Source organism: Ursus arctos, unplaced genomic scaffold (assembly GCF_023065955.2).
Source record: "Ursus arctos isolate Adak ecotype North America unplaced genomic scaffold, UrsArc2.0 scaffold_4, whole genome shotgun sequence".
NCBI classification, from domain to species: domain Eukaryota; kingdom Metazoa; phylum Chordata; class Mammalia; order Carnivora; family Ursidae; genus Ursus; species Ursus arctos.
In genome coordinates, this window is record NW_026623056.1 from 6377847 (window position 1) to 6390472 (window position 12626).

Sequence of the window (12626 nt, forward strand, 5' to 3'; positions counted from 1 at the left end):
CCTTCTTGAATGGAGCACCTGCGACGTAATTAACTCTTTGTCAATGAGTCAGGGTCACAGCGCATTATCTGATCTTTATAATAGCAGTGCTGAGTCATTGGGAAAAGGTTACAAAATATGTGCTACACTCCTGTTTTTGGAACAAGGCAGGATATAAATAAAGAACTGTCTGCCACCACAGGAAAGAACTTCACTAGGCTTTTCGAGTTTCAGAATTTTACCAAAAAGAGTTGAAGTATTGTCATGAAGTAGGATTAGATATGACAAATATTACAGTAGAGTTTCAAAAGTGATTTGTTAGCAAATGAGTGCTCTGAACTTCTTTGAAGCTAACAGTCATACGTAAGTGTTATAGGGGCACCTGGATGGCTCAGTCAGTTAAGCCTTTGTCTTCGGCTCAGGTCATGATCCCCGGGTCCTGGGATGGAGCCCTGCATCCGGGGGCTCCCTGCTCAGCAGGGAGCCTGCTTCTCCCTTTCCCTCTGCCCCTCCCCCAACTCATGCTCTCTCTTTCTCTCACTCTCTCAAACAAACAAATAAAAATTTAAAAATTAAAACATTAAAATAAGTATTTGAGCTCACTTTCATTTAGTTTTGTAATACGTCCTCATAAACTCTCCTGTGAATTAAATGAGAACTAGATTTTAGAGTACATTCACTTTTGTAAGGAGTCTTCTGAATGTTTTTGTAAGGAAAACAATACATGTTTAAGGACATTCATTGAGCACATAGTCTGTGTCGGGTACTGTTCTCGTTGTGGGGCCACAGCGGAGAGTGAGACAGACGGCTTTGCCTTACGGAACTTGCATTCTCATCAGGGAAGAAGGAAATGAAATATACCCTATGGTGGTGATAAATGCTATGATGAAAAAGAGAGAAGGGAAATAGGAAATGAGGATCACAGTGGGTGGGGGTGGGGTGGGGTGACTGCAAATTTAAATACGGCGAGAGGGCTTGAGAGAAGGCCTACAGATGATTGAGTGAGCTGTGCAGATGTCTAGGGAGAAAGCTTCCTGAACAGAAGGGCAGCAAATTGCAAAGGCCCTGAGACAGGAGCAGACTTGGTGTCTTTGTGAAACAGTGAGGAAGCCAGTGTGGCTGGAGCAGAGCAAGTGAGGGGGACACGAGTAGGTGATGAAGTCAGAGTGGCAGTGGGTTTTGGGGGGGGGGGGGGCGGGTGGTGGTGGTGAGCAGATCAGATAGGGTCTTGCAGGCTTTGTGAGGACTTTGAAGTTTATTCTGAATATGGTGGGAGGCCATGGAAGGGATATGAGCAGTATCACTGTGCTTGCTGTGAATACAGAATATCAGGCAAGGGCTGACACCCACATACCAGTTAGAAGGTCGTTACCGGAGTCAGATGAGAGTTGAATGTATTGGACCAGGCTTTGGTGCAGGATGTGCTGGTGGCCTGGATTGGGGTGTGCAAGGAAGAAAGATGTCCAGTGGTGTCTCAGGGATATGACTTGAACAACCTGAAGGATGAGACGGACTACAGCAGGTACAGTGGGGGTTTTTTTGGGTGGGGTAGAGATGAGGGAACTGTGTGGACACTTGAGTTGGAGATTCCTATTTGACGTTCAAGTGGAGACATCCAGAGGCAGTTAGATATACTGGGCTGGCATTCAAGACAGTGGTCTGAGCTACACAAGTAAATTTGGGAGCAGGATATAAATAGCATTAGGATATAATATGACATTTATCCCTGAGATATGATATAAATGGCATTTACCCCCGAGACAAGATGAGATCTCGAGGAGTTAGAACAGAGATTTTAAAAAAAAAAAAAAAGGAGGGGCGCCTGGGTGGCGCAGTCGTTAAGCATCTGCCTTCGGCTCAGGGTGTGATCCTGGCGTTCCGGGATCGAGCCCCACATCAGGCTCCTCTGCTAGGAGCCTGCTTCTTCCTCTCCCACTCCCCCTGCTTGTGTTCCCTCTCTCGCTGGCTCTCTCTCTCTGTCAAATAAATAGATAAATAAATAAATCTTAAAAAAAATAAAAAATTAAAAAATTTTAAAAATTTTAAAAAGAGAAGAAGAAGAGGTGTCCAAGGCCTGAGCCCTAGTGGCCTCCAGTGTTGAGAGATCCAGGTGATAAGTAGCAGTGGGCAAAGGTGATTGAGAAGCAGCAGCAGGTAAGTAGAAACAAGAGTATGGCCCTGGAGACCAAGTGAATAAGTATTTCATAGAGCAGTGAATAATGAACGTCTCAGCTGTTGCTCCCAGGTAAAATCAGAAAGGGCTGAGAATTGACTTCAGATAGGAGTATATCATTCATGTGGAAAACTCTAGAACAATACTTGCCATTTACTGTCTACCCCAGACAGTTATTGGGAGGATGTCACAAAACAGCATATAACCTGAAGTAAGCTATACAAATACAAAGTGTTATTTTAAAATTATTTTTCATAAAAGGTGACGATGGTGATATTATCTTCTGCTTTATTAACAGGAAAGTTGTCATTGGCACTTTTTGGAAAAGTGGTTGTTAAAGTGAACATTCCTGAGGTTTATTTCTATGCATATTTCTAGAAGTAAATTGTGTACTTTGTTACATTTATGTGACAGCACCTAACATGGAGGCATTAGAATTTACATTGGGGTAATGTGGACTTTGTCTTGCTCTTGACTTTTTAGGCTGTCAATCAAGCTGGAGCAGGACCGTATAGTGAGCTTGTCCTCTGCCAGACACCAGCATCTGCCCCTGACCCTGTCTCCACACTCTGTGTCCTGGAAGAGGAGACCCTCAATGCCTACCCTGATTCACCTTTTGTGTGCCTTGTACTGAACTGGGAAGAGCCGTGCAATAATGGATCTGAAATCCTTGCTTACAATATTGATCTTGGAGACGCTAGCATCACCGTGGGCAATACCACCACCCACATTATAAAAGACCTCCTTCCAGAAACCACCTACCGGTGAGTGCAGGGAAGCAGAAATACAGTTGCATCAACACATAATACTTGGGACTATTATAGACCCTTCAGGTTCTGAAGGCCAAACGAGTGAATTCTAATCATTCTTAATTAATATATTTAAGGGTACTAAATGCAAATACATCTTTAAAACTTGTAGCTTTGTACTTTGTGAGTCAGTTACAAATTTGTACATTTCCTAACCCTTGAGGGGGAATTTTACCTGCTGCTTTAAATTAGTTCTTCCCTCTTGGTCTCTTAGCAGCCACTTTCAAACTTTGTGCTTTTCCTGTGACTCATGTCCCTCCGGACACCCTCTGTGCTCAGCATGTATTTGCCCACCTCTGAAGCCAGGCTTCACCATTCTTTTGATTCCCCAAAAGCAGACACAGTGTTACAAAGCATTCGTGATGTAGCTTTTACTCAGGGTCGTTGTAAGGGGCCAGAGAAAAAAGTTACATTACACACTGCTGAGCAAAGCTCAATTAGCATCTGCAGTCTTTCTTCCCGACCCGGAGTACTTCTCTGAGAGCCAGCAGCTTCCCCTTCCTCTGCTCACGCATCTTTTTCTCCAACTTGGCCTCTTAAAATTTCAAATTATTTAGCTCTATCTCCAAGTTGCCTTAACTCCTTGAAAACGGAAAGCGTACGATTAGTGTTAGAAGAGTCCAGGAACAGCTGTGGTTACTGAGGTGGGCCTTCTCAGAGCATCATCCTTTGTCAGGTTCCGGACGGCCCTGATTTACGATGGCGGCAAAGCAGTGCACGTTCAGTAGGAACTGGACTCAGATTTGGAATTTCGATCTGTTCTTGGGCTAGCGTGGTCTGATCCTGTCTCCCAGGATGCCGGGCAGTGGCAGCGAGCCGCAGCAGCCGGGCCAGCCACGCACTCAGCAATCATTGCCCTCACAACCTTTCTGTACCCATGCAGCCTTTCTGGTTTTCACTTTCAGACCAGTACGCAATACATTACAGAAGATCCTTAGTACTTGAGTATACAGTAGGCTTTGCGTTAGAAGATTTTGCCCAGCTGTAGGCTAATGTAAGTGTTTCTGAGCACGTTTAAATGGGCTCGGCTAAGCTTCACTGTTTAGTAGGTTAGTTGTAGTAAATGCATTTTTGATTTACATAAGGAGGGGCGCCTGGGTGGCTCAGTCGGTGAAGCGTCTGCCTTCAGCTCAGGTCATGATCCCAGGGTCCTGGGATGGAGTCCCACATGGGGCTCCCTGCTCAGCGGGGAGCCTGCTGCTCCCTCTACCCCTCCCCTTGCTCATGCTTTCTCTTTCTTTCTCTCAAATGAATAGAATCTTGAAATTAAAAAAAAAAGAAATTGACTTATATAACTAGATTTATTTTACTTTTCCAAAGCAATGACGGGGGTTTTTTGGCTTTTTTTTTCTTTTTTGATTTTTAAGATTTTTTTTTAAAGATTTATTTATTTATTCGACAGAGATAGAGACAGCCAGAGAGAGAGGGAACACAAGCAGGGGGAGTGGGAGAGGAAGAAGCAGGCTCATAGCAGAGGAGCCTGATGTGGGGCTTGATCCCGTAACGCCGGGATCACGCCCTGAGCCGAAGGCAGACACTTAACCGCTGTGCCACCCAGGCACCCCTTTTCTTTCATTATTTTAAAAAAATCTCTTTTGGGTACAGTACTACATACACCGTGGGTCTGTAAAACAATACTAGACCCTACCCTTGCCGTCAGAGTGCTCACAGAGCTGAGGGACACTTAAATAGCAATGGTAGGACAGTAGGTTATTGTGACATCACAGGCTGAAAATAAAACCGTACAGAATCGTGTTGGTATTCCAGAGAGGAAGACCCAGGTTCAGAGTGTGATCGGGATGCTTTGAAGCGGGACTTCAGAAAGAAACTAAAGTGGGATATGACTGACTTAGATGAAGAGGCAGGCCAAGGGCGTTCTTTCATTTTTTGCCTTTTAGCCATTCTCAAAACCAGCCTTCCCTCTTGTTTGCTGACCACGTGCCCAGTGTCTGTTGTGTCTAGAGCACTCTAACCAGTTGCGGAGGAAATCCAGGGATGACTAAATCCACACCTTGACCTCAGGGAATTTCCCCAGTGACAACGCTCTAAGGAAACTTCGCCATGAGGTGTACCCCTGGGGAAAAATGACCAAGGGGATGTCATTCCCCAGCCGGCTGGAATATCGCCTGCCCTAATCCCTCTGGCTGAAAAGCCTCGGAAGAAGCCACACTGGTTCAGGGACTCAGAAAAGTTTTGCGTCCATTCTGATCCACACCCATGTCTACGCCAGAGTGAACTCAAACCCTCAGGTCAGCTCTCAGGATGTTGGGATCAGAAATCATAAAAGGTCTTTTTTTATAAAAGGTCTTTTAGGGCAAGTTGTTAGCCCAAGAATTTTGTTGCTTCGAGACATTATGCCTACCTTAAAGGTGATGTAAGTGACTATAAAACATCAAGGTTCGTGGAAGGATCTGATCATGGGGCATGCTGACTCTTCTTACTCAACATACAGTCTGATGACTTCGAGAAAGAAATCTAAAGCTCAGAGGTTTGAATGAAGGAACACATACAGGAATCTTAATGATGAAGTAGCATTTACAGTGGAAATTACCAAAAATATCTTTCACAGAAATGATTTATTTAAAGATATGTTTAAAAGTCCCTCTCAGGGCACCTGGTTGGCTCAGTGGGTTAAGCATCTGCCTTCAGCTCAGGTCATGATCTCAGGGTCCAGGGAGCAAGCCCTGTGAGCCGCACATCGGGCTCCCTGCTCAGCAGGGAGCCTGCGTCTCCCTCTGCCTCTGCCCCTCCCTCTGCTTGTGCACAGGCGTGTGCTCTCTCTCTCTCTCTCTCTCACAAATAAATAAATAAATAAAATCTTTTTTAAAAAATCTAAAATCCCTCTCAAGGTAAATCTATTTTAGAGAGGTAAATGTTTTCGTAATGTAGGGACAGTGGAAGCATGAGTTTAGATTTGGATGGTAAAACTTCAAGACAATTTTAAAATTATTTAGTGGTTGTAGCATAAACAATTCAGTATTGATATGCAGGGCTAGTATATTGAGCTGAATGTGGAAAGTCCCTCTTTCACACGCAGGGTACTTTCGAAGATCCCATTTTTGACAGATTGCATGAGAATGGAACGGCTTTAGAAAAGTACCTCTTTGGCTCTAGTTGTGCTGTGTGTTCTCGCCGCCCCTTACTCCCCCTCCCTCCAAAAGAGTCATGGTCGGCCAAGCAATAAGTAAATTGGATGTTTCCTATTTAAGATATTAAGGTCGTTATTTATATTTAAGATATTTTTTGTACAACTTCAGACCAGTACGTTGTAGAAGTCTGACCAGCCCACAGTCTTGTTCATCATATGTTTCAAAAACACAATTGCCGTAATTATAATGAAATACAAAATGAGTATTTCAAGTAACTAAGGGTGTAATTTCGGTCCGATCAACTTTTACCTCACCTTTTTCTGTTCCCTAAATTGGTAAAAGATAAGTGAACAGGTCATGATGTTCAGACAAAAGCGTGGAAGGAAACATTTTAAGCAGGCTGTGCAGTTCGGAGAAAGCACTTGTTTCTTTTGTTTGTTTTTAAACTTCAGCGGTTACACTTTGTTCTCGGCTGAGTTTGTCTTTCTCTGTTTTGCCAGAAGAGAAGCGTGCACCTCTGTCAGCAAACCTACTGACACAGAAAGGGGTTTTCGCGGGTTTGTTGCTTTTCTGTTGGTGCTTACAAACTGCCCCCCCCAGGCTTACTGACACCCTGTGGGGAATTTGGTTGGAATTACAATGCTGTTTTTAAGGGCATTACTTTTAAGCTTAGAACTGAGTTTGGAATTGAGTTTGTGTTTTGGCTTGAGGAGAAGAAAATGTTATTGGAAACAGAGAAACAGAGACATAGCTTTCTTTTGACACATGGTGTCGTAGGCTCTGCGAGCGGAGAGAGAGAATGTCACCTGGTATCACCCCTTCCCAGTGCCCTTGCTCGACGATCTCCAGTGACCGAGCAGTGGTTCCAACGTCAACTCCCCAGGCAGCCCATTCCATTTGTGAAGAACTAGTTTTATAGCGTTTCCGTTATGTTTTGTCGAAACTCTGTACATCCGCATCCGCTCAGTTGGTCTGGGCCTTCCTCTAGAGCAGTGGTCATCGTAGTGTGGGTCCTAGACCAACAGCAGCAGCATCACTTAGAAGCCGGCTAAAGTGCAAATTATCAGGCCGTCCTCTAGACCTGCTCAGTCCAAAATCTAGGAGTAAGGCCGGCCCTCTGCTTTAACTAGCCCTGCGGGAGATTCCGATGCGTGTTGGTTTAAGAACTCCTGCCCCAGGGGCGCCTGGGTGGCACAGCGGTTAAGCGTCTGCCTTCGGCTCAGGGCGTGATCCCAGCATTATGGGATCGAACCCCACATCAGGCTCCTCCGCTATGAGCCTGCTTCTTCCTCTCCCACTCCCCCTGCTTGTGTTCCCTCTCTCGCTGGCTGTCTCTATCTCTGTCAAATAAATAAATAAATAAATAATCTTTAAAAAAAAAAAAAAAAAAAAGAACTCCTGCCCCAGAGCAGTGATTCTTGGATGTTTGTGTATATGAGAATCTCCCGGACAGCTTGTGCAGCCTACCGAAGTCTGAGCCCCATTCCTGTAGCCTGTGGTTTCCTAGGACCCAGGGGGTCTTAGACATCACCGTCGTACAGTGTCAGCTGTCCTCTACTTAACTATCGCCACTCCGTTCAGATCCGTCTTCACTAGCATGGGCTTTCAGTTAGCTCCTCCAGCCTCTTCATTGGGCGAGTTCTGTTTCTTGACGGATTCTTTAATGAGTAGTGCCCACACCTCCAGGAATGGTCTGGTTGGCTGGCTCAGACAGAGCCAGACTGTCACCTTCCATGTTCTCCATATTGAGCAGTTAGGAAGATTGCCTAAGATTACTTCTTTTGGCAACCTCATTATGTGTCTGACTCATACCAAGCTACCAAACGACTAAAACTTAAGGTAGTTTTGTTCATTACACTCTTCTATGATCTTTTGCTAGGTAAAACAGAGATGAAAATAACATCTGTTGAGTCCTTACTGTATGTCAAACACTACGTTAGCCTGTCAAAAAGGGAGTCATCGATCGTTTCATTGTAACAAGATGAGGTGGGCTGTACTAGGAGACAAATTCTAAGTCAAACAGCTTGACTTCAGTCCTGGGTCCCTCACTTACTGTCTCTGTGACCTCTGGCAAGTTATTTACGCTCTCTCTGTGCCTCAGTTTTCTGATCTGTAAAATGGAGATAATACCTTTAGTTACCTAGTAGGGTGTGTTTTAGATAGGATCCCCAGGCACCTCATACAGGACCTGACACACAGTAGGTCAGCACTCAGTAAATGATTTGTTGCTAATGTTTGGTAGGGAAGAAATGAGCTGCAAAGTGGGTTGTGACCAGATTGTAGGTCTGTGGGAACCTGGCATCATTTCTTAAGCAGTGGAAGATGTTGAAGGTTTGGCTTCCTGTGGAAGGCAAGTCTGAGTGCCTGGAGACAGAAGGTAGCACAGGCACTGAATCCCTTTACTCCAACGGCGTCATGTCCCCCAGAGGTTTCCTGAATTTAGCTACTATTTTATATTCCTTCAGAAGTTATCTGACGATTATTCCCTTCTTTCATATTTTTGTCCTCAATGATTAGACGGCAGGTTGTGGAGAGAGGTGGGGTATAAAAAGTCCATCTTTTGCTCTTAGGCCTCTCCTCCCAGCTATCCTCACTGCCCCCAGCCCCGCACTGGAGACGCCCTGAGTACTGGGATGGCTAAGGAGGATTGTGAAGTCACTTTCCCCAGTTGAGGAAGTTTCGTTTTGAAAGTCATTCTTCTTTTCACATGTGGAGTATCAGAAATTTGAGTGCGTGTGTGTGTGTGTGTGTGTGTGTGTATGAAAGGTGTTGTGGAAGGCTATGATTCTTTTTTTATTACTATTTTATTTTAAAGATTTATTTATTTTAGAAAGAGCATGGGGAGGAGGGGCAGAGAGAGGGAGAGGGAGAGAGAAACTCAAGCAGACTCCACGCTGTGCACAGAGCCCCACAGGGGGCTCGATCTCACCACCCTGAGATCACGACTTGAGCTGAAACCAGGAGTCCAACGCATAACTGCCTGAGCCCCCCAGGCGCCCCTGGAAGGCTACGATCTTCTGAATGTATTTAGCATCCACAACTGGTAGTAGTAGATATTTTATTAGGGGATCTTTCAATCAAAAGCTATGAAGAATGTGCTTCTTAATTGAATGTCTTTGCTCAGAATGATCGGTGTACTGATGGGTACGGCAGACTGCTGGGCACTTGACGTTTTTCACATCAGCCTGGCCAGCATAGTTTCTCAAGAGTTACAGATCACTTCCCTTAATTGGAAGGCAAAATTCCATCTCCCTTATACTTAATTTGCAGAGCTTAAGATTTCAGAAACTGATGCAATGCATTAAAAAAGAAGAAGAAACCTGGAGATTCTATCTGAATTTCAAGATTAACATATTACTTCAACTAAAGAGAAAATTCTCAAGTTTGGGTTTGGGGTAGACGTTAATTAATCTAATAAAACTTGAAAGTCAGTTTTTTCTGAGGTGAATTCTTGGAACTGTTCCTCAGGTCAGTGTTTGTTTTGCTCATTAGTCCAGAATGAGCTCTCACTGGAATTAGGAAATTATTTTCACACTGCATTTTTCGCTCCCAAATAAACAGCAACTATCATAGCCCTTGTTCAGCTTTCTCAGCTTCCTGGACTCAGAGTATGTAATATTTTTACCAAAATGCAAGAAGACATGGCCTCATTTCTTTCTTTCTTTTTTTTTTTCTTAAGATTTTACTTTTAAAGTAATCTCTACACCCAATGGGGGGCTCAAACTTACAACCCTGAGGTCAAGAGTTGCACGCTCTACAGACTGAGAGAGCCAGCTAGGTGCCCCACGCATGGCCTCATTTCATCAGTTCCTCAGTTGTATTTCAGTTTTGAGTTTTACTTTGTCATTAGAACTAAGGAATGTTAGTTCAGTGCGTCAGCCACACAGAAGAGAACCGTGCATTTTTACTGAAACAAAATGTGTTGTGTAAAAATGTAGATAAATTGAGGTATTTTAAAATTTAAGTAGTTGACTTCGAGGCCAAAAGGTGTTTAAGTAATGTAAAAACAATTTTATTTTTATTTTTTACTGTTCTAGATGCCCGCTTTACTGGCAAAAGGCAGTTGTTGAACTGAAAGTGTGGTCTGAATTAAAATTACCTCTTGATTAGATCAGAAACTGTGTTTGACTCAGTTATGCTCGGAGACTGGTGTGCCAGAATGGACGAAAGACTGTGAGCCTAAAAAAGACAGAGTTCACACCAGATCTGACCTCTGTTGTGTGGCTCAGTGGACATGGCTGAACCCAGCCAGGCCTCAGTCTCTTCGTTTGTAAAATAGAGTAATTCCTACCTCATGGGTTCAGCCTAGAAATTAGGGATACTGTTGTACATATCGAATTTAGGCTTCAACACCAGGAATAACTGTGTCATTGAAGTTGAGCTATTTAACCTCTTGGAGTTAACTGCAGTTTTCTCCTCTCTGAAAGAGGAAAGACTGGCCTCTGCTGCAAGCACAGTCCTGTGAGCAGAGCCCGTTCTCAGCATGGCTCGCGGCGGTGGTCTCCCAGCTCTCTGCCTCTCCCTCCCCTTCTGAGGATGCTTTACAGAGACGGGAATCCCTTTAGGTGTTTTCTGGTTCCTTGGCCATAATTTGGAGGAAGGAAAAACATAGATGGTATTAACAAATGACTCAAGTCATGAAGTGAGTTGGTGGTAATCAACCCAAATGAGGCCACACGTGTGCGTGCCCAGCACCGTGCCCTCCTCATGGATGCTTGACCCAAGTTCTTTCCTTGGGAAAGGAATGACAGTCTCAAAAGAAGTCCTAAGAATGGCAACTCCAGAAATTAGCACTTTAAAGTTCACCAAAGTGCTTTTGCCCATCGTGAATCCTTTTCTGGTCATTTGGTGAAATAGAAAATATCTACAAATGGGAAATGCTTCCTATATGCCTTATCTTAATTAAGTAATCAAATTGGTTTGTAAATGCAGCAAAGATACTAGTATACCCATTTTGGAAATAAGGAAACGGTTACCCAAGGTCACACCAAGGTGAGCAGGATTTTCAAAGAAGCTTCACTGCTAAAGAGGGTTAAAATGCACCACGGTGTTCTTGTGGTGCTGGTGGTGTGTCATTAAGGCCAAGATTATGTGCCTACCGAATACATACCAGTAAGAGGTCAGAGAGCCATAGAGCTTCAATGTAAGGAACACAAAACCTGTCAAAATAGTATAGAAGCTTTGGGGAAATAAGTGCATTTACAAAGAAGTCAAATATTAAATCTATTTAATAATTTATTTTTGTATCTTGATACTTGTATTTTGTAAACTCGTGTTTAATTCTTCTAAATGAGTCAGATCTCTCATTTTTTTTCTTGAGCCGAATAACAATCTTAAGCAACCCATTACCTTGCTTCCTGTTGTTTATTTGAGTGGCCCAGGGCTGCCTGGGCTGCACAGAGCAACGCGGTGGGGTCACTTGGACCACATTGTAAGGGCTGCTGGCTCGGGACGATGAGCAAGCAAAGAGAAGAAAGCGTCTTGGACTCTGGGCTCTAGGAATACCTGTACCTACAATGAAGGGAGGGAATGGCAGTCTGGACGGTAGAAAGACGTTAATACAAACCTTGTAAGTGAGGAAATTTGTCACACCGCTGAAGAAAGGCTAAAACTTAATGTCTGGCTTAATTCTCCTTTCCTAAGAAGAGAAAAAAGGTAATTCCAACCACCATGATGAGCATCTTTTTAAAAAGATTTTTCCTCTCCAGTTGCAGAAAAATTTCTTCCTGTCCAATCACAGAAAAAAAGCTCCTCTATTACCACCATAAAGCTGTGAGGTTTCTGTCGAGAGGTGAGGCAGAATTCATTTTAGTCTTTCAAGGTTATATCTACAAGAGACCAGAGAGAGCCCCACGTTTAATAGAATCTGGGAAAAGAACGGCTCTTTTTAGTGGAATTTTTGCTGTACTTTATCAGAGATAAGTATTTGCTGCGTCCCAAACTATAAGACAGATATTTGTTCGGTTTGGGGTGATACGAACAGAGCTGCTGTAATCATTCGTGTGCAGGTTTTGTATGAACATAAATTGTAATTTCTCTAAAGACCAAGAAGTGGAATTGCTGGCTCATATGCGTGTGTATTAAGCTTTATAAGAAATTACGTAGGACAACTGTCTTCTCCGATGTGACTGCACCCTTGTGCTCTCTCACCAGCAGTATGTGAGGGTTGCAGTTGCTTCTCATCCTTGCCAGCATGGTATTGAGGGTTTTTAATCATCTCAATAGGGATGTAATGGTATCTCATAGTAGCTCTAAGTCTCGTCGTCCGAATAGCCTGTGATATTAACTGTGCGTGTGCTTATTTGCCAGTCTTTGGCCCATTTTTAATGGGGTTGGTTGTTTTCTTACTGTTGACTTTTGGAGGTTTTTATACATTCTGAATACAGTCCTTTTGTCAGATATATAAATTGTACATATTTCCTCCCATTCTGTAGCTTGCCTTCATTCTCCTAACAGTGCAGATGGTTTTAATTTTGATTCAAGTCCCAACTTTACTTCCTTCCTTCCTTCCTTCCTTCCTTCCTTCTTTCCTTCTTGATCATGCTTTTCACATCATGAGTAAAAACTCTTCACCTA

General features: G+C 43.6%; 1 protein-coding gene across 2 annotated transcripts in view; it reads left to right on the top strand.

Annotated features, from left to right (window-relative positions):
• Window positions 1-12626, top strand: part of FNDC3B (fibronectin type III domain containing 3B) — a 341829-nt gene that overhangs the window by 296483 nt on the left and 32720 nt on the right. For both annotated transcript variants that reach the window (XM_026498541.4, XM_026498552.4), the window contains exon 22: window positions 2636-2916. In XM_026498541.4, the coding sequence (XP_026354326.2) occupies window positions 2636-2916 (281 nt within the window). The remainder of the gene's footprint in view (window positions 1-2635; window positions 2917-12626) is intronic.